Consider the following 24,591-nt stretch of genomic DNA (forward strand, 5'->3'; position numbering starts at 1 on the left):
AGAGATGATGCTGCAGAGAGCTGACCTCTGTTCTGGATAAAATCTGTGGCACAGTGACGCTGGTACCAACAGATTTACAGATTACAGCAACCTGCAAGTGTTTGAAGTCACTGAGCTGCAGCAAAAACCTCCTGGCATCAAATGATCAGTGGGATTACCTGAAGCTAACGTCTCCAAAGGCCTTCTGGTGAGGCTGTCTCTGAGACCGATGGGCCTCATGGTGACCAAACTCCGCCCCTAATGCCCAGGGAACCCTTTTTAGGGTTCGGTTTACAGGTATGGAGCCAGTTAAGGTTCTGGTTGAGGTTCAGGTCAGGAATGCACTGGTGATGGTTAGAGCATAAATGAATTTAAGTCCATTCAAAGGCCCGATATGGGTAGAAATACCGACATGTAGTGTGTGTGTGTGTGTGTGTGTTCTTGTACTTATAGCTGAGTGGGAACATGTTTAATATTTTACCACCAAAGTGAGGACTTTGATGTAGAGTGACCCTAACCCATTTTTTAGGCTGTGGGTTCAGGTTGAGGACTAAGGTGTCAGTGAGGTTTAGTTTAGGGATAGATTTAGACTGGTAATATGTTAGGATAGAGCAGGGGTGTCAAACATACGGCCCGCGGGCCGGTTCCGGCCATGTTGTGTCTATCCTTTCTATCCTCTCTCTGAGTTCAGCTCCAGGTCTTTGTGTAGCTTCTGTATCTGGATGATTTTGGGCTGTTCGATTTTTTTGTTTTGCTCCTTGGTGTTTTGCTCCTTTTTGTGTCCTCCTGGGTGGATTTGTCCCGTCTGTTCATTCTTCAGTTCTTCTCCAGGACATTCATCCTTCGACATCCTCTCCTCTAAATAATAATAACTGAATAATTAATAATAATTGAACTTTATTGATCTCACAATGGAGAAATTCACTTCTACATCTTAACCCATCACCATGGGGAGCAGTGAGCTGCCATGTGCGGCGCCCGGGGAGCAATCTGGGGTTAAGGGTCTTGCTCAGGGACCCAGAGTGCAGGCACTGGGGATCGAACCGGGTACTTGCATCCTTCTCCGGGTGCAAGCGCGCTGCTCTAACCACTCGGCCACAACCCCCCTAATCTGGCTTCATCTACTTGAACCAATCTACAACTAGCCTCTGCATCTGGGCCTGGTCTCTGTCACGCTCCGGCACCAGAACCTGAACTAAACCACAACTGGTTCAACCAACTCTGGATATAAATCTTGAGTTTTGACTCAAGCTGTTCTTCCTTTCCTTCAGATTCTCTGGGTTCTCCATAGCCGCCTCGGATCATCGTCACTGCCAGTCAGGCTGCCATAATTAAAAAAACATTCTTATCCGGTCTGAATTCAGGCTCTACATCTGCTGCGTGACAAATATTTACATATTTACATTGTTCAAGATGGAAACATGTAGTTTGATCTAAAGCATGAAGGCAACAAGATGCCTCCTGGATTTCATCAAAGATGGAGGAGATTTTATCTTTGTAATTAAAAAATGGCAACAAAATATCATCATGGAAACGTGACATAATTCAAACTCTGAAGTGAGTTAGGTTTATTGCCTAAACAGCCAAACTAGCAGCTGTGTGCAATAATAAAACCAAACAGGAATAACTTTAAGTAGCTCAACACCACTAATGTTATAAGTGGTTTCTCAAAAATTCAATTAAAAACAATCTCACTTTTACAGATTAGTCTGAAAAGTTATTCAGCCTCTTCATAACAAGTACTTTTAATAACCTAATACACACAAAGGGTCTGGTCGGCACACTAGATTAGGACTTCCACAAGAAGAAGTTCTTAATATAGCAGAACAGTTTGTTCCTGGGGGCATTCACACTGCTGTACTTATTAAAACCTGGATTTAGTATTGAATTTGGATCGTGGAGATAGTTTCCTCTAATTTCTATTGCAAACGCCTGAAAAAAACCCAGAACTTTATCAATAAGTGAATATTTTCTGTAATTTACAACCAGAACTGCAACACGTCCCATAATCCGGTCACCAAGTAGCACAGAGATTGTGCTGAAATGAAATCTTCTGGCATGACATTAGGAATAAATGAGTTTAATGTGTATTTATTAAATATTTCAGAAGCTAAAATGTTGCTACCTTTGAAATCTGTTAGACACCAATAATAACTGAATTAACAGCTTTCCTCTCTGACCTGATAAATAACAGCCTTTAAGGATCTAAATGAGGATCAGCGGTAAGATGGTAGGAAGCAGTTTGATTAATCTCTAGCTTGGCTAAGTTAAAACTGGATTTATGTTAAAAATGAATGAAATGTTAGTAAATGTCATCATGAAGTTCTAGGTGTGAACATTCAGCCGTGATCAGTGTAAAGATGTGAAAACCTGATTTTAGACATAATAATTTAACTGCAGCCCTGATTATATCCAGGCAGCATCTTTTTTTCAATGCACAGCCTGTTTATGCTAAATGTTGCCAGAAAACTTTAGATAAAACTATAAGTTTCCATCTGACACCACAAAACAAATATGTGTATTGTTATGATATATTTTTCTGGGATGAACCCGGACACAGCACGCACACACAGAGTCAGTTCTTATGAGTGAGTTTTTATTGAATAGTGTGGAAGATGGATGATTAGACCAGAGTCTTTCAACGGACGGAGGTGAAGGGTGTAGAAGCTGGTCGGCAGGAGGAGTGTGGAGAGACTGACCGGGAGGAACTCTGGAGCCGAGCACTGGAGAGCAGAACATCTGAGCAGAGCCGTGGAGCGCAGAGCATCAGAGCCGAGCAGAGGCGAGCAGAACCTCAGAGCCGAGTAGTGGAGCACAGGACGTCCGAGCCGAGCGGTAGAGGTCTGAACGTCTGAGCCGAGCGGTGGAGGTCTGAACGTCTGAGCCGAGAGGTGGAGGTCTGAACGTCTGAGCTGAATACTGGAGAAAACAAACTGTCGGAAAGTCTTTGGGCTGACTGTAACAAGACCAGGTGAAAGGAGTCTTCAGGCTGACGGGTACAAACGGAGCTGACAAGAAAAACTGGCAGGGACTGAGCGGGAGTGAACGCTATGGACCGGCGACGGGAACAGAAAGAGGTGAGTCTGATAAAGCGGTGGGAACAGGTGGAAGCAGTTGTGGGTTAATTGCAGCCTGCCAGGTGAAACCGATCAGGCTGCGCAGGAACAAGAGAGAGGGAGAGAGGCTCAGCCTGCAGCCAATAAGCTGCATCCTGACATGTATAAGTCTTCATATTAACTGACATTTTATCCTTTTTGGCTCCAAACTGAATTCATTTTTTCAGCTGATCAACACAATGAGTCCTTTATTTAATCTGAAAAAATAAAGCTGTTTTAGTTTGCACTTTCTGCATTACTATAACTTACATAAATTGCTTCAATAGGAAAGAATAAATGTAATTAAACATCAAACTTGTTTTATTTAGTTCTCATTTAAACAAATTAAATTGGGTAAACTTTATTCAATCACTTGTTACCAATTGAAGCACTTCATTTAAGTTGTTTCAACATTCTCTTTTTAGTGTTTTCTGTAGTTCTGGGATATAAATTAAGTCATAAAGACGAGGGTGCTTGGTATAAACATTGAAATAATCATTTGGCTCTTAATTAGATTCAGGTGTAAATTTATCTTCCTTAACAATCCGACAAAGTTACTCAGTGGGATTTAATGCTACTGTTGTATTTAATTTAAATATCATTGGTAGATATTACCTGCATGTCATCAGTAAAGAAATATTACTTTTGTTTTCTACATCCTAAAAAATGCAAACAATCCAAGAGGACAACATTGACATGTTATAAAATGGTCTTTAAAAAGCTTTATAAAACTTTAGCTTGGGTCACATAAAGAGCTGCAGCATCCGCCTCTTCGCTACACAGAGGGGTAAGATACTGACTACTGGTAACAACCTGACTCCCTCCTCCCTTTAAACTTATTTTTTGCATTTTAAAGCAGTTTTGAGCAGATCTTCATAAATATTGTAAAACATGAAGGCTTTGTGTTTGTTTTCTTTGCTCAGGTTGTGTTTCTGTTCTGTTTTCTGTCTCATCTTTGTCTCTGTGCAGCTCCACAGAACCACGTCCTCAGCTGCATCCTCATCAACCAACATGGAGTCTCCTGATTTCTTTCAGTTCCCGTCAGATCTTCCTGGAGTTTGGTGTTTTTGTCCCTGTTGCAGCGTCTGTTTCTTTACTTTGTTTAGTTAAGTTTACTTTTTGGGCCTTTTGGTTACAGCTAAAGCTTTACTTGCTCTCATTTCTGCCTCCTGCCTGCACAGAACAAAACCTGGAGCTACTTGGCTCATCACATCTGATTAGAAACTTTAGTTTTTAAAACTTTCTTTGGCTAACTTTATAAAATAAATCTAGTCAGCTTTGTTTGGATGGTATTACAGATAATACAAATTACTTTAAAACTTTAAAAATTCACGATAGAAACTGCAGAATATTGAGCTTTGTGACATAAAACAAGCCAGACTCACAGCTTTTTAAAGCAGAACTTTATTTTTTTCTCCTTCTCAGTGAGGACAAGTTGTTCTCTTTCGCTCCTCGTTTCTGTTTCGTCGACTGCAGAAGAAGAATCAAACTCAGCAGCCTGAAAGAAACCAAAGGTGTAAAACTAACATTCATGCTTTCACTGAGAGGAAGAAAAAGGTGTAAAGGTTCTGCTGAACGAGGACGAGTGAGGAAAGGCCGGCTGTCTAACTTCAGCGTCGGCCCAGACTGTTTTTCAGCGTAATAAAGCCCATTTTTAATCAGTAGCTGAGCCAAACAGAGCGGCCCTGAACTCCCGGCCTCAGTCACACTTACCTGCCTGCAATCAGCGTGCCAGCCGAGGCTGCAGCCAACACAAACCTCGTCACCATCACTCGGGTCCTGCAGCCGAGCCCACCGGATCAGCACCGGCCCACATCTGATCAGCGACAGGTTCGTAATATCCAATCGCTTCACCTCATCCATCACCTCCACGTTCTGATGCATAAAAACACCAGTCAGGAGAACTGAAAGACAAACAAGGCTGCACCACAACCAGAACCGGCTTCAAACCACCAGGGACCCGCTCCGCTGCCAAGAGGTTTGGGTCGGCCCCAGCTTTTCTGGCTGCTAATTACTCCTAAAGCTTGGTTGAACCTACATTCGTGGCTCCAGACTGGCGCTGTTCGTGGTGTCATAAATTAGACCGAGAAGACGCGATCGCATCAGAACCAAGAACGCTGCCATGCAGAGAAAAAGGGAAACTTAAAAACCCGTAAACCTGACGGCTGGTTTCCGACATGATGTGATGAAGTGAAGCCAAAAACTGATTAATCTAAATTACAGGGAGAAGGCTCCAGTTTAAGGTCCGCACACCAGGAGGCGCTGCAGGGAGGCCCGGTTCTCCTTTCTCAGAGCTAAAACTAGCTGACATCTCCTGCTGATGGGCCTGGTTTAAAACCAGCTCCTCTTTTTTCATGTTTCACCTTCGCCAGGTCCATCCTTAGAGAGGTTTTACTCTCAGTGATAAATTAATATAAGATGTTAAATAAAAACCAGACTGCTGCTTCCTGCTCATTTTACTCCAGAGAAATTTACCTTTCAGAGTAAAGCAGCGCTGCTCCATCCATCCATGGCTCTAATGCTCTAAATACATAAATATATTACACTGCGGATCCAAACACTTAAATGAGGTCCTGAAAATGGATCCAGAAAGGTTTAACTTCCTATCAACCTTCTGACTGCTGCTGTGTGCCTGTGAGACCCAGCGGTGTTTGCAACTGATCCTCTGCAGCAGGGCCTTCTGGAGGTTCTGACCCGCCTCTGAAGCCGCTGTGCATCGTTCCTGCAGGGCAGGGAGGGTTCTGGTGAGTTGTCCTGGTGAGGCGCATCAGCGCTATGCCGTACATAGAAAAATACGTTTAAAAGTAACTGTTGATTCCGACTTATCTATGTGTGACAGACTGGATTTGGTGAGTTTTGGGGGGAAATTACAGTGAAAAGTCGTTCAGTTAATCAGAATGTGGGTCCGATGAGGCCGTTAAATACGCTTTTCATTAAACCCAAATTTCTGTAATAAACTAATTTTTATTGGTCTGAAGTAATATTTAAATCTTAAATGTCATGTTTTCATCAGTTTTAACATAATAAATCCTCATAATTAAATGTGATAAAGGCTTGAAAACGTCAGTCTGTGTGTAATTAATCTGTACAAGGATTTTATTTAGGGATGAGTTACTAAATTAAACACATTTTATCATTTATTGAACGTGACTGCATATAGTTTCCAGCATTTTATCCGTTTTATTTTTCCTCTCCTCAAACGAACATTTGTCAGAATCAGATCATCAGACAACAGAGCAGCAAGCTGGACTGGAACCACAAACCTTTAATCAGCCAGTTATTTAATTATAGTGTTTGTTACTTTGTTAAATCTTTAATATTAGACCTTTAATCAAACAGTTTGATAATAAATGGCTGAACTGTAATCCTGTCAGTGATGCTAAATGAACCCTTACTCAGAGACATTACCTTTTCGCTTCTTGTTTCCTGGTAAAAAAAAACAGATTTTCAGACTGATTTAGATTATTTTGGGCTTATTAATGTATTTGATGCTCATCAACGGATGCATAAGTTTGGCGTAAAACATGAAAACATCTTGGCTTCAGATTGTCTGAAAGAACAAAGCTGATTTTTATGGCCTTCTTCCAAAGGCTGCTGCTCGTCTCCTAAGTTGGTCAAAGTCTGAAATGTGGCTGCAGAATGGGGCCCTCAGGGGCCCCCGAGCAGCCGCTGATGTTGCTCACATCACTTCAGAGCAGAGACCCTGTTAAAACAGCTCCAGTGACATAATGCACTGTTGCTGTGTGCGTTGAGGGGGTCACTTGGTGCCATTTGGTGCTGCAGCCTCCGTGAGTCATGGGTGGAAAAGAGGGAGGAAGATTTGGGGTGAAATATTGCTGTTAAATGAGTCCGGACAGCATGACATCACCGGCCAATTAAAAGCGCTTTCTGGAATTCCGCTCCCAATTCCTGCGCTCTCAGGTTTGCTGGAGGATTTCTGGAGCACCTGCAGGTTGGTTGGTGTGTGTGAAATATTTTCACTGGACGGAGTTCAAACTTTTGGAGGAGAGGAGAAAAAACGGAGGCAGCGGCATTACGCCATTCTTGCCTCTCATGGAAGAAAAAAAAGTGGGATTTAAAGAAGTTTCTTCCAGATATCCAGCAGAACAGCTCGGTGCAGTTAAACTGGACTCTGCAGGATCTCCTCAGCGTTACGATTCCACCACTTGACACATGGAAGAATAAAGTTTGCAGGAATTTTGCAGGATTTGTTTCATTTGCATCTTTTCTCTACATGTTTTGTTGGCGATTTTCTCTGTTTCTGAGCAGAGTAGAACTTTTTTTTCCTGCAGATCTGAGGATGAAACCCTTCACAGGACTTCTGTTTTCAGCCAAACAGCGCAGTTCTTTCTAAACAGACTTTCTGCTTTACTACAATGACGGTGTGCCAGCGGGCATCAGGGCTTTAGGATGAACGTTGTGACGCGTCTCTCGCTGCTGCTCAGTTGCTGGACTCTCGTTTACCTGCATCCTGTCCGCGGCTCTCTCAGCCGGACCAGACCCACGGAACACCGACTGGGGGAGGCGGTGGAGCGCACAGGAGGAGCCCACCGTGGGATCGCGGCGTCCAGGCACGCCGCAGCCAGGCAGCCGGTGCTCGCCGCCGGGAGCTGGATACCTGCGCCGCGGACCCGCGCAGGACCGCCGCTGATTAAAGGTGAAGCCACCCCGACGAGAAGCAAGCAGGCTGCGGGGACCTCTGCGTCTTCAGCGGCGGCGGGGAAAGGTGAACATCCGCCGGAGAAGGACGGAGCGCTGGACCTGGGGCGCAAAGCGGCGCTGCGCTCCTGGCTTCCCGCAGCCGGTAACGCACAGCCGGCAGGCGCAGCTGGAGGGGGAAGCGCACCGGGGAAAGCTGCGGGGAAGGTGGCCGCCAGAGCGAGCGCAGCGGCTGCGGCGGCGCGCAGCGGCTTCCCTCCCGCCGCGCCGCAGCGCGGAGTGACCAACAGGAGGCAGAAACCAGGCGACAAGCAGCCGCTGGTGACTCCTCACGACTACATGCTGTCCCTGTACTGGTCCCTGAGCAGCGGCGAGCTGAACGGCAGCGCGCTGCATGAGGCCGGCCTGGCCAACACCATCACCAGCTTCGTGGATAAAGGACACGGTAAGCTGCCTTCCTCTGCGCTCAGTGCAGGTCTGCTCTCACTAATGCAATTCATGCGAAAATCCAACATACACCAACCTTAAGAACAGAAATCCAACCATTTTAAACACGTCATAAAGTTATAAGTATGAGGATAAGCGCCTTATGTGTCTAAAATTAGTTGTTTTCAGGCTTTTTTATTTAAGGCAATAAAACATTTATTATCCCGGAGAAATCATGTCGCGGGATCTGGACACTTCACTGAGTCCAGGCCCAGTTCTGATCAGGTCCGCAGGGTTTCTGGGCCAAAACCGGAGACTCAAACAGGGCAATGACAGAGGAGAGCTGACAGTAGAACCGGATGGAGGTTCTGGAGGTTCTGGGGGATGAGAGGTTCTGGAGGATGGTCCACCTGGACTCTGCAGTGCTGGCTGTGCGTGTTCACACCGCCTCCGTGCAGAGATGGAGCAGAACAGCAGGAAGGGGCTGCCGCTGTGCACGCGCCTCCCTGTGAACGAAGCGCGTGCACAGAGTGGGGGTAGGGGCTCAGGCCAAGGGAAGGGCCCCCATCACCAAAATCACGGATTAAACAATAGAAAGTAACATTTATTTAAATACTATTTGGTTTTGTTAACAATCAAAACACGTCTAAGCAGATGAGAAAACCCCAGTAATCAAATTGATTAAATAAATAAGAGAAAAGCACAGACAGAACAAGGCCACATTGAAACATCCAATATAACACCTATAACACTCAGGTGGAGGGAGCAGGAAGCGTTACACTAATAATATACTGGTAAAATATAAATATACCTCACCAAAATGGCGTGTACCTTAATAAAACTTGACTTTTCAAACTTTAGCTAGTTCATGTTGAGGACAAGCTTAATATTATGGTAATAAAATCAATTTGAAAACTAAACAACAGTTTCAATTCAGTTCAATAAAATTGTATTTATATAGTGCCAGTTCATGAAACATGTCATCTCAAGGTTCTTTCCAAAGTCAGCTTCCATCAGGTCCTCCAGGTTGGTGAGAAAGTTTCCTCTCTAAGGAAACCCAGCAGGTTGCATCAAGTCTCTCCAAGCAGCATTCACTCCTCCTGAAAGAGCGTAGAGCCACAGTGGACAGTCGTCTGCATTGTTGATGGCTTTGCAGCAATCCCTCATACTGAGCATGCATGAAGCGACAGTGGAGAGGAAAACTCCCCTTTAACAGGGAGGAGAACCTCCAGCAGAACCAGAACCAGGCTCAGTGTGAACGCTCATCTGCCTCCACCCACTGGGGCTTAGAGAAGACAGAGCAGAGACACAGAAAGCTCAGAAGCTCACATTGACCCAGGAGTACTTTCTATGTTAGAGAAGACAGAGCAGAGACACAGAAAGCACAGAAGCTCACATTGACCCAGGAGTACTTTCTATGTTAGAGAAGACAGAGCAGAGACACAGAAAGCACAGAAGCTCACATTGACCCAGGAGTACTTTCTATGTTAGAGAAGACAGAGCAGAGACACAGAAAGCTCAGAAGCTCACATTGACCCAGGAGTACTTTCTATGTTAGAGAAGACAGAGCAGAGACACAGAAAGCACAGAAGCTCACATTGACCCAGGAGTACTTTCTATGTTAGAGAAGACAGAGCAGAGACACAGAAAGCACAGAAGCTCACATTGACCCAGGAGTACTTTCTATGTTAGAGAAGACAGAGCAGAGACACAGAAAGCACAGAAGCTCACATTGATCTAGTGAGCTTCTGATTTCTGATTCATTGATTAATACTGATAATTTTTCAGACATTACTAATTGGAATTTCTGGCTGTCAAGATACACCTAAAATCTTATCAGGGTTCTGCAACCAGCGGCTCTGGAGCCACATGGCTCTCTTTAGTTGCCCCACAGTAGCTGTTTATAATAGGAAAGCAGGCTAAATAGTATTTTAACAGATTTTCTACCTAAACAATGGCATAGAAGGTCCAAAATAAATAACAGCAATGGTTCAAGATCAAGGGGAATAATGATTTTAGCAACCGTGCCAACCACGAGGGGGTTTAGGGCTACTATGCTCTTTTTAAATGCTGACCGTTCTTTAATGCGTTATGTAGTTTATGTAAGTATAGCAGCAGAAACTATGTCAGTTCTTGTCAGATCCAGTATGGCTGACATCACCTCTGCACCACTGACAGATTCACGGTGCTGTACGACATTCAGTTCCCCTGACTTCTTCAGGTTTAGGTGTGAGTCCAGTAAGGTTCGGGTTGGTGGACCGCAGACTGGCGAGGAGAACCTGTAACAGCGCCACATAGCAACTTCATATAACAACAATGTTCTACGAGCAAGAGAACAGAACTTCACACAACACTGGAAGGAAGAATCTACCTGCTGTTGAACCCTAATCCAGAACCAGAACCAGAACCTTTGGGACAGATAAAAGACTATGTACCATAGACCAACCAAAGACTCACACAGACTGAATTAGAAATATTTATTGAGATAAATCAGAAGACGTAAAAGCTGCAAATGTCTATGAGGATGATCATTTTAGGATTAGGATTAGTGAAGTCTTCCCCCGGGGACCGGACTCTGTTGGTGGAGAGCTGAAGATCAGGAGGGTCTGTGTATGAAGGGCTTTATGAGCAAAGCCGTGTAGGATGATTGGTAATATTAATTGGTAATAATGGTAAGAAGAGGACTTGGTGCAGATTGGCTGGATTGCAGGTGCATAACAAGAGTAATGGGGAACAGGTGAGCTTTCCAGTCTGAACTTTCGTCTAAACACCATAAGACTACGTTTTGTACTCTTGTAAAAATGTTGAGGAAGGTGAACCAGCCCTAAGTTTCTCCTTTCGTCATTCCATACCATTAGGAGTCCCACTAAGCAGACGTTTGATCCCCTTCAGCTGACTCCCTTTGTTGCAGAGGTTCTACTCCAAGCTCTCCCCACAAAACTGGGGCACCCTCTACTATCCAGAGACTGAAGCTTGGTGGTGGGCATCTGTTGTATGAGCCTCGGCCATGAGGGGTGTTCCCAGTCCAGAAAAGCTAAAGTACGCCGACATGGACCCGTCACCTGTGGGGAGAGGCACTGAGGTTGAGTGCAGTGTGAGTCGGCTGCAGGGAGAGACCCAGGGCATGCTGGTTTTCAGCGTTGTAATCTGACCCAGGCCACTATTCCCTCTACCTCAAAGTTGTAACTGACATGTCCACACGAACAACTTCAACACAAACCAACGCTCTTTGCTTTGGACGTCAGGGTTTTTTTGGTCTTTGTTGTGCTTCTTTTGAAATCTTAAGAGGAAACGCTCTACTCTACACCTAAGAATATAATTTGAAAGCACAACCACAGCCATCAAAATCCAACATGGCTGCCTAGAGCTTAGACGGGGTTAATGCTGGCCTGACCCATTTTTGTTTGGTTCTACCAGTTTTTATCGCACTAAATCAGCCGCAGCCTCTGTTGTACTGCTGCTGACGTCTATGACTGGAAAAAAAAGCGCATAGAGCGACATTAACGACCAGTGTTGCTAATAACAACAACCAGTGTTGCTAATAACAACAACCCTGCTTGCTGAGCACAACAGTGAGAAGATCCTAATGGGGTTTCAATAATCAGATCGGACCTTCTGTATCTAAGCCCAGATCAGCATGTTGTTATGCCACTTAATTGCGTCAGAGAAGGTGGGGCTTATGATGTTTACAGTTCCTAACCACCAGGGGGCACTCAAGATATAGATGCTTGGGCCCTGGATTCCTTCTGCAGATGTGGGTTCTTGGTGGAACCTGAGAGAACGTTGTGGAAGCACATTGTCTTGCATCAGCTGGAGCCAAAGCAGACTAATATTTAGATGTTGAAGCCAGACTTCCCAGAGCTTCAGACTTCTGAGCACGCCTGGGAACATATATGCAGAGGTGTGTCTGTTCCCATCTATTTGTGGATGTACTGCAGACTTTACACGTCTGTGAGTTGCAGCTGTGCGTATCCAACATCTGGTGGGCTCTTAAGTGATATCCATCTTCAGGAGGGTAAATAAACAGTCCTCCGGGCCCCCTTTGGTGTAATGTTGCCTTTACAGTGTAAAACTGTTTAAAACAATGTTTAAATGACCAAAGTTTGATATTTCTGCTGCGGGAAGGTTTATGTTTCCAGCACTCAATGCACTTGTAATTTAGGCTTTATTTGTTCAGTGAGTGTTCAGCAGGATGCTGTCGACATATTTAGAGACGAGAGCGATGACCCGACAACTTCCCTTCCTCTTTTATAGTCTTCCTTCATTTCACTTTTCATTCCTACTTTCTTTCTTACTGTTTCACATCTTTATTGTTTTTCCTTTCAGACCTTTTGTTGTCGTTTTACCCCCTGAGTTTTTTTAAAGTCTCTCTTGGATCCCTGGAGAACCATGTTTCAGGCACTCTGAATTTTCATTTATTAATGCGTAAGTCTACCTAAAAAAGTGTCTATATATTAATCTGATTCCCAACATCTACCTGCCATGTTTTAACCACTTCAACTCACCTCAGCAATACAGGAAAAATAGAATGATGGTTGACTAATTTTTTAATGAATAGGAGAAAGATAGAGTGCTCTTTCTTTTTAACTCTGGGTGGGTCTGCTAAATTAAAGCAAACGGTTCTGGGAACTCTGAGGATGATGTGGACCGTGGGTCCTCCATATTGTTCCTGATCCAGACATCATCTCCTCCTGTTTGTCTTCCAAGCAGACAGACTTTCTTGTAATCTATTAAGGTTCTTTGGACTAACTGTAGGAGTTTTGGTTCTAACTTCCCAACTTTGTTCTCTTTTGTTGACTCCATAAAATAATCCCCAAATGAACAGCTTGAGAGACAGAAAATAGGGTAATTCTCTAAAAGCAGGCACACCATACATAGACGCTAATGTTCCCAACCGAGGCATTTACTTCATGGTTCTGTATCTCTGCCGGCCATTCTTCCTGTCAAGCTACCAGTAACTGAAGGCCAGAAAATCCTAAAAGAAAAATAAAATATTAAAAGAAAAAAAAATGCTCTAAACCAGGGGTCGGGAACGTATGGCTCGCGAGCCAGTTATGGCTCTTTTGATAATTTCATCTGGCTCGCAGATAAAACAAAATATCACTGCTATTGTTTTCATTCGGGTTTTTCGCACATGCGCGCCGGACTGGAAGGCAGAAGGCGGGCGCAAACAAAGGAAACGACAAGTTCTCCACGTATTTTTCTTCTTTAGATAACATATCACAAGATCGTTTTAAGAGTAAGTTGATGGTTGATATCGCGACATAGGCACCAGAAACCCCCGCAACCCCATGAGGGATTAAGCGGGTCAGAAAATGGATGGATGTTCACGGACACAGACCGCTCATCAGCAGAGAGGAAGATCCGCCCGGTAGGTTAAAAAAATTGTTCACAAAGGATTATTTAGGTGTTTTTGTCTTATTAAAATGGGTGAAGGTGTCGGCAACGTTGCAGCGGAAACACAGAAGTACTAGCGCGCGTGGGGAGAAGCAGAGCCGCAGACTGCAGCAGGCTGCTGCAGTCTGCGGCTCTGCTTCTCCCGGCCCCGTCTAGCGATCGCCAACTCCCCTCCGCCGCTATTTCAGTAGAACAATGACCAGTGCAAAATGAAGTTGTATTTACCGGAGATGAAGTGTAGACTGCACATTCTGTCGGGGTGTGATGGCTCCCCCAGTCGACTGGGATCGTGTGCCTGGGTCCTTCTTCATTGAAAATATCCATTTCTTTTGTCTTTCTTCGTCCTTCGGTAAACGAAAGAAACGTACATCCAACGAATTGGAATGCCTCTGTGTGCAACCGGGAGCACAACAAGTCGTAGGCACTGTTTACATTTCGAAAATAAACTAACTAAAAGTACGCTCTAATTCACCCGTTTTGTAATGATAGAATGCGAGAACAGTCCTGTGTTTGCCTACAAGCGGGACCCGGAAGTAGCGCGGACGTCGTGACGCGTGACGTCACATGTGACGTCACGCGTGAACTAATCTATTGGCTCTCACTGAAATAAATTTCCAGATTTTTTGCTTTCATGGCTCTCTGAGTCAAAAAGGTTCCCGACCCCTGCTCTAAACTGAAGACGTGGCAGACAGCAGATGCTCTGATGAAGGCTATGCCTCTCTCAGGCTCTATTTTTTTCTAAAAGACTTTTTGAATCTGTTCATCTGCTGAATGTATTTTTCAGTGCTTGAATTTTCTTGTTTCGTTCTCAGATTAAACCTTTAAATGCACATTGTAAAGCCTCCAGGACACTTTCCCGGTTTTTACCCCCATTATGCAGCCACATATTGTCACTTTGTCTCTTTTTTTTAGTCATCAACAACCCATTTTCTAACTTTTTCCTCTCCAGCTCTCTTGATCTTCTGGTGTCCAGGTCAGCATCTGGAAACTAAACCCAGACCTCTGTTGGCTTCTTTTCTGCACACATTTATAAAGACACAGTATATAATAATAAAAACCTCAGATCTCACGTATAATTAGATTAAATTGTGTATCATTTGTAAATGACTGTTTACACTCAATGTTTGTGGTTCTGATCTCCATGTCAGGGTTAAGATCAGCCTAGAAATAAGGCTAATATGGCGACCTTTTAGCCCATATCCGTCTTTTTCACTTCAGTGTGAACGGCCCAATTCTGATCTTTCCCCCCCAAAAGAATCCATTTTGTACCACTTCCATATGTCCTACTAATTCGTATAGTATCAGATTTTATCAAAGCGTCCACAGTCTGAACGGTCGTGTTGCATTTTATCCGTCTTTCACATTTCTCTCATTTCTCTCACTACATCCACACAGCAGCAGCTGTTAGCTCCTCATAAATACCATTAATAGCTGCGTTGCTTTCTTCTTACCTTTGTCTCGATATGATGTGGTCTTAATATTGTCGGCTCTCATTGCTCAGCGTGTTTTCTAATAATAACAAGGAGAGATGCCGGCCTGTACCCGCGTTTTTTATTTAACAAAACTTTATTTAACACTTACAATTACATTGACCATTACTTCCGTAAACAGCGCTCTGCTCTGTGACGTCTCCTTCTGTCATCTGCCCATGCGGGTCGCTTTGCAATCTTGAAACGTTCAGACAGAAATCTAATGGCGATGCCATTTAATCGTAGTATGAAAGGCCACCAAAAAAAATCTGATTTTAGCAACAAAAAAATAAATAAAGGTGAATTGAGCATCAAGACTTGTAGTGTGAATGTAGACATTCTGATACTTGATCAAACCAATATAAGGAGTGACCCTCCTGGTGCTGTTTAAGAACATTTATATACAGAAGACTATGAATAGCTTATAGGAAATGTCAATAAATCAGTTGTATAAGCCAGTTGGAAGCGTCCTCAAGGTGGATCCAAATGACACAAGATCACACTCAAAGATCCTCTGGCAGATTCCTTCATTTGGTACCTGGGAAAGATGTGACCTAATTGCAAACGGAACAAAATGGCTAAATGAGCAGCACCAAGAAAAAGTCTTTACCTTGTAGTTGGATTTAAGTGAGTGAACCAGGTTAGTTGTCCACTTTATGTTAACATGTCTTTATGGTTGTACCCCAAAAAGTCAGCCATAAAAAAGAAAACTGGAGAAAGTACAAAACACCAAGGAAGCTAAATTACTCGCATCCCCACATGGGAAGAAATGTAACTAAGAAAATGCAATTAATACAACTATTACCTCACAACATTGCATTGTTACATTTTAAATGTGCAACTAACTGACAACAGAGTGTCTGAGTCTAAGTCTAGTTTTCTCGCTTCATTTCAATCTATCACGAGACACAATAAGATAAGAAATTCCTTTACTGCGCCACAACGGAGACATTTTTGAGATATAAACGGGAAACAGTAAAATAAATTGGAGCCATCCGTGAAAAGCAGGTGGACTCGCATGAAATTTACCCGTTGACAGAATAAAAATAAAAAATTTTTGAGAGCCTGTGATGTCAGTCTTTACTTTTCATTAGTTACATGTACCTCTAAGCTCACGTTTAGATAACCAGCTCTCCTGGAGGGTTCCCTGTCGGCGGCGCTGATCAGAGCCCACCCACCGTCCGCTCGCCTGAAGGGTGTGACAGGTGAAGTCTGAGGCCAAGAACGTTATTCAGAAGGCTCAAATTATCTCCATGAAAACCTTTTCCATGTGGGCTCAGTGCCTGAAATAGTTTAGATGTTCTTCTGGACATTAAAGGATGTTAAGTCTGTGGTGATAGCAAAGACCACACCTGAGAGCTCTGCAGCTTGCAAACATTTTCACAGCTTGCAAGCATTTTCAACCCCTTTTTGCTTTAAAAGTATGTGAGAGTTTGTGAAATCAAATTCCTCTCAGCTTTAATCAGACCATCTGTAGAGAAGTGCCAACATTTCTGTGTGTGTGTGTTTGCTGTTGATGGTTTATTTCCTCTGCAGCAGATGCTGCTTTGCTGTCAGCGGGAAATAGCTGCAGGTCTGTAATAAAAGGCCTGTTTGCGGTCAGATGTGGTCTCCCTGTCTGCTTCTAATGTACTTTTAGTAGTGCACGCCGCGGTGCACTAAAAGGGGGGGGGGGGGTGTCGTGAGAAGGAAGACACCGTGTGAGAACCCGGAGGTTCTGTGATGAGTTTCAGGACGTGGTCCTCAGAAAGTCTCACATGGGTCCCGGTCCTCAAAGTATACAATTACAAACGCATGTGTGTGTGTGTGATGAACATTTAGCTGCGTTTCATTTGGAGGCTGAACTTTGCTGCTTTTTCTCACTGACAACAGGACAAATCATCCCGCAGTGGTCACCGCCTGTCTGAAGTTTAGATGCTTTTTAGACGATTATTCGCACAAAAAAGCTTCATAAAGACATAAAGCAAAACAAAATTCAGTCAGCAACATGTTTGCTGCATTTAGAAAATAACCAGGAAACCACTAAACGAATAATTTACTGATCATCAGAAATACACTTTTAAAAAGTGAGAACTGCTTCCTGTCCTGTGCCGTGCAGGAAGGAGACTGGTGAGGTCAGCCCAGGGGATTGTGGGATGCCGTCTACAAGATCTGGACATGGTTTATGCTGCACAAGTCCAGAAACAGCCAGACGTATCGCCACAGATCCCACCAACCTGCCCACATTAAAATAAAAACTAACAGACTTAAAAACAGGTTCTCTCCCAAAGCTGTGAGGGCTATCGCCGCCTGCTGGGAACATCAAACCTCCAGCTCAGTTCATGGACTGTTCTCCATGAATCGTCTACAGATTCTGATCCAATAAGAATTATTTACACTATTTGCTATTTGCACGCTTCGGTTTCTCAGGGAATGTTTGTTTGGAAATCCATGCAAACTGCACAGTTCTGTGACATGAAGATTTAGATCCTGCTGCTGGTCTTTTTGTCTTGAGCATCAATTAACTTCATCATCTCAACTTGAGCCTTTAATTTTTGCACACTTACTAACTTGTTAGCGAGCATTGGTTTGATCCACTGATGGAGCTGCACAGTAATCTACATCGTCTGTAAAGGGACAGTTACAGACGATGTATCAATGTTTGCTTCTGAGCTTTTTTCTCTGTCTTTCTGTGTCTCTGCTTTGTCTTCTCTAACATAGAAAGTACTCCTGGGTCAATGTGAGCTTCTGAGCTTTCTGTGTCTCTGCTCTGTCTTCTCTAACATAGAAAGTACTCCTGGGTCAATGTGAGCTTCTGAGCTTTCTGTGTCTCTGCTCTGTCTTCTCTAACATAGAAAGTACTCCTGGGTCAATGTGAGCTTCTGTGCTTTCTGTGTCTCTGCTCTGTCTTCTCTAAACCCCAGTGGGTGGAGGCAGATGAGCGTTCACACTGAGCCTGGTTCTGGTTCTGCTGGAGGTTCTCCTCCCTGTTAAAGGGGAGTTTTCCTCTCCACTGTGGCTTCATGCATGCTCAGTATGAGGGATTGCTGCAAAGCCATCAACAATGCAGACGACTGTCCACTGTGGCTCTACGCTCTTTCAGGAGGAGTGAATGCTGCTTGGAGAGACTTGATGCAATCAACTGGTTCCCTTATATTGGAAATTTTTGACCAATCTGTATAATAGGATTGATTTTGACTTTGTAAAGTGCCTCGCGATGACATGTTTCATGAATTGGCGCTATATAAATAAATAAATTGAAATTGAATTATCTGTCTTTTGACTTGGACGTGAATCTTTTGAGATGTTAAGGACTAGTTGCACGTTTTTAGCTCCTCAGAAAGGACGTCGCTGCATTCAGCATATCTTAACATATATTTCACTGCAACTGTTTACAAAAAGTTTGCAGCAGTAAAAATGAAGTTCATCTTGACTTTTTTGCATATTCATTATGGCGACGTCTGGTGGGAAGATCCACAGAAAGAATGGACTCCAGCAACCTAGACATTGTGTCTCGTTCACAAAGCCTCTGCAAAATAGATTTGCTCCTTAAAGCAAATGAAAAATCTTCAGCAGTGACACAGTTTGCTCACATTTAGGTGATGGAGTTACGTTCAGGTGGAGAATCTTCCATATCTACGGAAATGCAGGTAAATTACTGTCCTGGTAGGAAATGCTGTAAAATATCAGCAGAAAGACGCAGTTTGCAGCAAACAGTGTAAACTTTTCACCGACGGTTGTAGCGGTGTGTGCATGTGTTTGTGTTTGCAAGTACGACTTGAATGTGGTTTTTACTGTAAAGCTCTTTTTTAGAGAAAAACTGTCAAGTTTCAGTCAATTCAATGTTAAAAACATTAACCTGAGGTGAACATTTACAGATAAGGACCTCTCACCAGTGGAATAATTTCTGCTGTTCTTTATAAAAACATCTTGGATCTGCAAAAAATCATGAAGACAGTTGATCAATGTTCTCTGTTGTTTAAATAAAAATGCCATTTTGGAACATTTCACAAGACAGTGTTTCGCTTTCTAGAGCTTATAAATAAAGTTTAGAATAGTAAACCCTGGAAATTAGGCCTGTTATGTTTTCATTTGGTTTTAATTACTAAAATATGAGACACAGCGGAAAAGCTTTTAGGGCTTTTTACATCTTAAAGTAAAATTACTTCATCATAAATACATAAAAATATTTATTCTGATATGGAATGGAGTTAAAGTTATATTTTCTAAAAGGTCAATAGTTTTTTTAAACAAGTGACTTTTCCAACAAATTTCAAAAGCCCATAATCTTAAATGAGTTCTTAAAAAAATATAATTAAAAATTGAAAACTACTTAATTTAAAGGAACTCAGGCTTTCAGCACTTTTAGAGTTTCCTGGGAGTTTCCTCCAGATCAGTGGAGCATAGGAACTAAATGCTGCTTCTCCTTGTTTAGTTCTAGTTCTGGTTCTGCAGAGCAGGCTGGAGCCAGAAGACCTGAGTGGTCTGGAGGGTTGATGCCCTGATAACAAGTCTGTGATGGATTTAGGTGCTAATTCAGGGATTTATAGACTAACAGAAGGATTTTAAAGTCTATTCTCTGAGATCCAGGGAGCCATGGAAGGACTTCAGAACCGGTCCATGTTCTCTACGTTCTTAGTCTTAGTGAGGACTTCAGAACCGGGTCCATGTTCTCTACGTTCTTATTCTTAGTGAGGACTTCAGAACCGGGTCCATGTTCTCTACGTTCTTAGTCTTAGTGAGGACTTCAGAACCGGGTCCATGTTCTCTACGTTCTTAGTCTTAGTGAGGACTTCAGAACCGGGTCCATGTTCTCTACGTCATGGGTCTTCAACGTTTTCCAGGCCAAGGACCCCCAAACTGATGGCGAGATGGAGCGGGGACCCCCTAATTATATATATTGTATAAAATTGTGTTATATCAAACTGGTCCTATAGTGCCATGTGTAAATGTACCTTGTTATTGTGCATTCAATACTAAGATACTCAAATAATACACAGGTTCTTATATTCATGTTTTTATTTTAAACATGTGCGAGGCACAGTGAGTAGGGTGGCCATGCCACTGCCATTTATAAACATAACATAACACAATAAACTGATACCTGCCAAGATCAACAATGTCTGTCAATTGCATGTAATCATGCATAAAAGCTATTTAAATGGACATTTTTAAAACATAAATGTGAAAAAGAAAATAAGTGATGCTTGTTAGTGCCACTGGCAAGCATAAAAATACCTGTTATATTGCATACAATACTGAACTATTAACATAACTGACATTGATGGGACAGGTGTTGTGAATGAAACGATGCCCAGCTTGAAAGAGCTCCTGTGTGTCGCTGAATGTGTGCATTGATGACTGAAAGACATCTTCTGCCTCCATTTATCTGTTCACTACAGTGTGTTGAATTCATGTTAATGTGTATTTAAAGACATTTCAATTAGTGGAAAAAAATTGCAGGGGGGGGGGATATAAAAAAATGTCTAATCAATCAAAACTTTCGCGACCCCCATGCAGTACCTCCGCGGACCCCCTAGGGGTCGCGGACCCCCTGTTGAAGACCCCTGCTCTACGTTCTTATTCTTAGTGAGGACTTCAGAACCGGGTCCATGTTCTCTACGTTCTTAGTCTTAGTGAGGACGCGGGTAGCAGGTTCTGGATCAGCTGCAGCGTTCTGATCCACTTTTTAGGAAGTCCTGTGAAAACACCGCTGCAGTGATCAGTTCTACTAAAGATAAACAGTTTTCTGTCTTTTAACAGATATCTAAACATATATTTCACTGCACCTGTTTATAAAAAGTTTGCTGACAAACAGCAGCAGTAAAAATGAAAAGAATCATAATAAAAAAAAGAATAGACTTCAGCGACCCATAGAGTTTGTCTGTGTCTCTGCAAAATAGAATAGCTCCTTAAAGCAAAGGAAATATCTTCAGCAGTGACACAGTTTGCTGTCATATCTATGGAAATGCAGGTAAATTACTGTCCTGGTAGCACAAATAATAAAAGTTTTACCTCATCTTTTTCTCTTCCTTTCTTTCTCGTTTCTGTTTCTGTGTTCAAAAACTTGAAATTATCCCAAATATCAATACCATATAAAGCTTTTTTGGATGGATATCAAGTCCACGACATGAACTCTGCTGCAGGGGATTCATTATTTTTATGAAACCCGACATTAGTATTGATATTAACCAAAGTCTGAAAGGAGTTAGTTATTAATTCCAATTTTCTGTCACTTCAGTATTTCCTTTGATGCAGGAACAACTGATCTGAGGTAAAAAAAAAATGTGTTTGCAATGAATGATTGCGTCTGCTGTGTGAGTCATGAATCAGATGCTGACATGGTGCAGATCCTAAAGAAGTGGAAATATGGCTAATAAATGTCTGAGTCACTGAGAAAAGTTTGATTTTCAGCTGCTTCCCTTCACTGACGCTGCATTTTACATCATCTTAACAACAATGTCACATAACAACTAAAATTAAACATCAAATGCATGTTTTTATTATTTTCTGTCAAAAACTGATCAACTTCATGTCAGTTTTCTGTTTTCCTTCATTTTTTTTTTTACACGTGATAGAAAAAACAACTGATTATCATGTTTTGACATTTTTAATTAGCCAGCGATTGTGAAATGCCGGTTAATGGGAGCAGCATCTACAGTTGTTTTCATATTAATCCACAAAGTGGGAATGGTTGCATGAAATAAATAATAAACTTAAATAATCAGACGTTTAAACTCGGCCAGACTGTCAGTCAAACTCACACAAGTCCAGCTGGGAGACATTCTTCACACAGATGTAATTTATCAGAACCAAAGCCAGATCTAAACATGGCTGCAGCCTGGAGAGCTGCAGGGATTCTGCTTTGCATGTATGGTGAAGGTGCAGATTTCATGTTTAATACATTTTTGTCCCTTTTTGTCCAATCAGATGACCGAGGGCCCGTGTTGCGACGTCAGAGGTATCAGTTCAACATCAGCTCCCTGGAACGAGACGGGCTCCTGGGGGCCGAGCTCCGCGTCCTGAGGAAGCATGTGTCTGAGCCCCGCTCTGCTGCAGAGGAAAGAGGCGGAGGCTCCAACCCGCTGCTGAGACTCTACACCTGCGCTTCAGGCAAACACAAAGCTGCTCTGCTCCAGACCAGGACTACGGAGGATCTCCTCAGCGCATTCAGCAACAGATGGGAGGTCTTTGACATAAACAAGGTCTTCAAGGGACTGAGAAGCCAGCAGGAGCAGCGCTCCCAGCAGCTGTGCTTTGAGCTGGAGGCCCTGGAGCACCGAGGAGGCCGTCCGCTGGACCTCAGGACTCTGGGCTTCTCGCGGCTCGGCCGGACCAACAAAGAGAAAGCTTTCCTCCTGGCGTTCGGGAAGAGCAAGAAGCGCGACCTCTTCTACAATGAGATCAAAGCGCGTTCGGGCCACGACAACAAAACCGTCTACGAGTATCTGTTCAACCAGCGGCGCATGAGGCGGGCTCCTCCACCCAGAGGCTCCAAGAAGACCCTCCGCCCCCCCGCGCAGAACTTCCCTCAACCCCAGGCGACCAAGACGAAGCCGCGCTGCCACCGGCGGCGGCTCCACGTCAACTTCAAGGAGATGGGCTGGGATGACTGGATCATCGCGCCGCTGGAGTACGACGCCTACCACTGCGACGGCGCCTGCGACTTCCCCATCCGCTCACACCTGGAGCCCACCAACCACGCCATCATCCAGACCCTCATCAACTCCATGGACCCGGAGGCGACGCCGCCGACCTGCTGCGTGCCGACACGCCTCAGCCCCATCAGCATCCTCTACATCGACTCGGCCAACAACGTCGTCTACAAGCAGTACGAGGAGATGGTGGTGGAGTCGTGCGGGTGCAGGTAGCAGACCCGGCGAAGACTCGTCTGCTCCTCCTTTTTCTGAAATCTGAAAGAAAAATCTTCACGGAGCGGAGGAGCCGTTATTTCACGCGCCACAGACACGAGTCTCCACCCGAGCGAGCTTTCACGCTGCATACCAAAGGCTGCAAAGACTAAACACAGGAAGACAAACTGATGGAGATTGTGCTCTTAAACACAGACTCACTTAAGATGTTGTCAGGATGTGTCTGAGAGACAAAAACAAAAACAGGCCCGGGCAGAAAAAAAGCCGCTGTCCTCAGATCCGTATCTGCGCCATGATTGGTGGAAAAGGCTCCGCAGAAACATTAAGGGAATTATACTCAGAACTGCCCCCTTTTTCCAGCACTTATCTGATGGAGTCATTTGTATTCCTTGACCAAGACGTCGTTATTTTTCTGTAAAGCATGTGAAGAATCCCTGATGTATAAATACCAGCCAGTGATGAAGAGCTAATCTGACCTGCTGCAAATGTGGGAAAGTTGTTTAGACTAGTCTTCAATAAAAAATTCCTGACTGACTGAGCTCCGCACTCCTCTCCATACAACCCCCCCCCCCCCAGAAATGATCTGCAGACTAAACTATTAAAGGAATCTGAGTTTCAGAAGCCAAAATTACACTTTAACACAAGAATGCCTTTTTTTATTTATAACACCGTGTTTCACTGGGATCTAACAAATTCCTGTAGTTTCTGGTTAAAGGTGCTTTGCTTTTAATCTGCATAATTAACATTCCCTAAAAGTTAAAATAAAGCAGCACTGTAAAACTGAAATGAATAAAATCTAATTTGAAAATGACAGATTTTTGTTTCCTGCCAGTGATGATTGACCATTAAAGGAGAAACAGTAAAAGTTGGCTACTGTAAGGGCCGCTGCTGCTTCTAATTTGTCTGCAAGTGTGTTAATTATTTAAAGGGATATTTCAGATTTCTTGAAAATTTCAATCGATTTGAAGCGTTTGGGTTTGAGTTGTTTTATGCAACTTAAATCAGGAGTCTGATTTAACTGGTTCATCTAAAATTGTCTTACTGCCGGCCCCTTCTTTGATACAAACCAGCCAAAACAAAGGAAGGCACAGAAGATAAAAAATCCTCTCTTTAGATAATAGGACATATGTCCTCTTTTTAACAAGATTTTAAATATTTAGATAAAATGTCAGTGAAATATTCCAGTAAAATTATGTCTTTACTCTTTTCAGTCTCTGCTCTACAGATCTGTTCTACGCTCTGCTAAAGAATTACCCGTTTTATCTTCTCCTTTTGTTCCAGCAGCAAAGTTTAATGGGTTCACCGTTTAGGCTGAAACAGAAAAAGCATGGTGGTGGCAGCATCATGCTGTGGGAATGCTGTTATTTACCAGAGACAGTGCAGCTGGTCAAATCCAGGAAGAAAACCTCTTAGGCTACATTCTCACAGCAGGCTAAAGCGACACAACTCCATCTTTTTCATGGCAGTGTGGACGGCCTAATTCCCAACTTTTCACCCCAAAAGAATCTGATTTGTGTTTCCTAAATCGGACAAATTGGATCCAATCGTTTTCAAAGCGCCCGCAGTCTGAGCGTCATGTTACATTTTATTTAACTTTTACGTCACCGTCTTCGCTCTCACTGCACGTCCACACAGACGTCTCACACAGCAGCAGGAGACGTCTGTGTGGCCTTAATATTGTCGGCTCCCGTTTCTCAACAACTTCGTTATAACACA

General features: G+C 43.4%; 1 protein-coding gene across 1 annotated transcript; it reads left to right on the forward strand.

Moving 5' to 3' along the window:
• The first annotated feature begins 6,848 nt into the window (after positions 1-6,848).
• On the forward strand, positions 6,849-23,686 carry gdf5 (growth differentiation factor 5). The gene is made up of 2 exons (XM_036151761.1): positions 6,849-8,178; positions 21,935-23,686. Exons 1-2 carry the CDS (start codon positions 7,485-7,487, stop codon positions 22,873-22,875), a joined length of 1,635 nt encoding a protein of 544 aa, XP_036007654.1. The 5' UTR covers positions 6,849-7,484; the 3' UTR covers positions 22,876-23,686.
• The last annotated feature ends 905 nt before the right edge of the window (positions 23,687-24,591 follow it).

Source organism: Fundulus heteroclitus, chromosome 20 (assembly GCF_011125445.2).
Source record: "Fundulus heteroclitus isolate FHET01 chromosome 20, MU-UCD_Fhet_4.1, whole genome shotgun sequence".
Classification (NCBI taxonomy): Eukaryota; Metazoa; Chordata; class Actinopteri; order Cyprinodontiformes; family Fundulidae; genus Fundulus; species Fundulus heteroclitus.

Excerpts from the sequence above, each read along its gene's own strand:
- gdf5 (XM_036151761.1), top strand. The coding sequence starts at position 7,485 with ATGAACGTTGTGACGCGTCTCTCGCTGCTGCTCAGTTGCTGGACTCTC. Across the intron at positions 8,179-21,934 it reads CTTCGTGGATAAAGGACACG|ATGACCGAGGGCCCGTGTTG; the intron begins GTAAGCTGCCTT and ends TTGTCCAATCAG.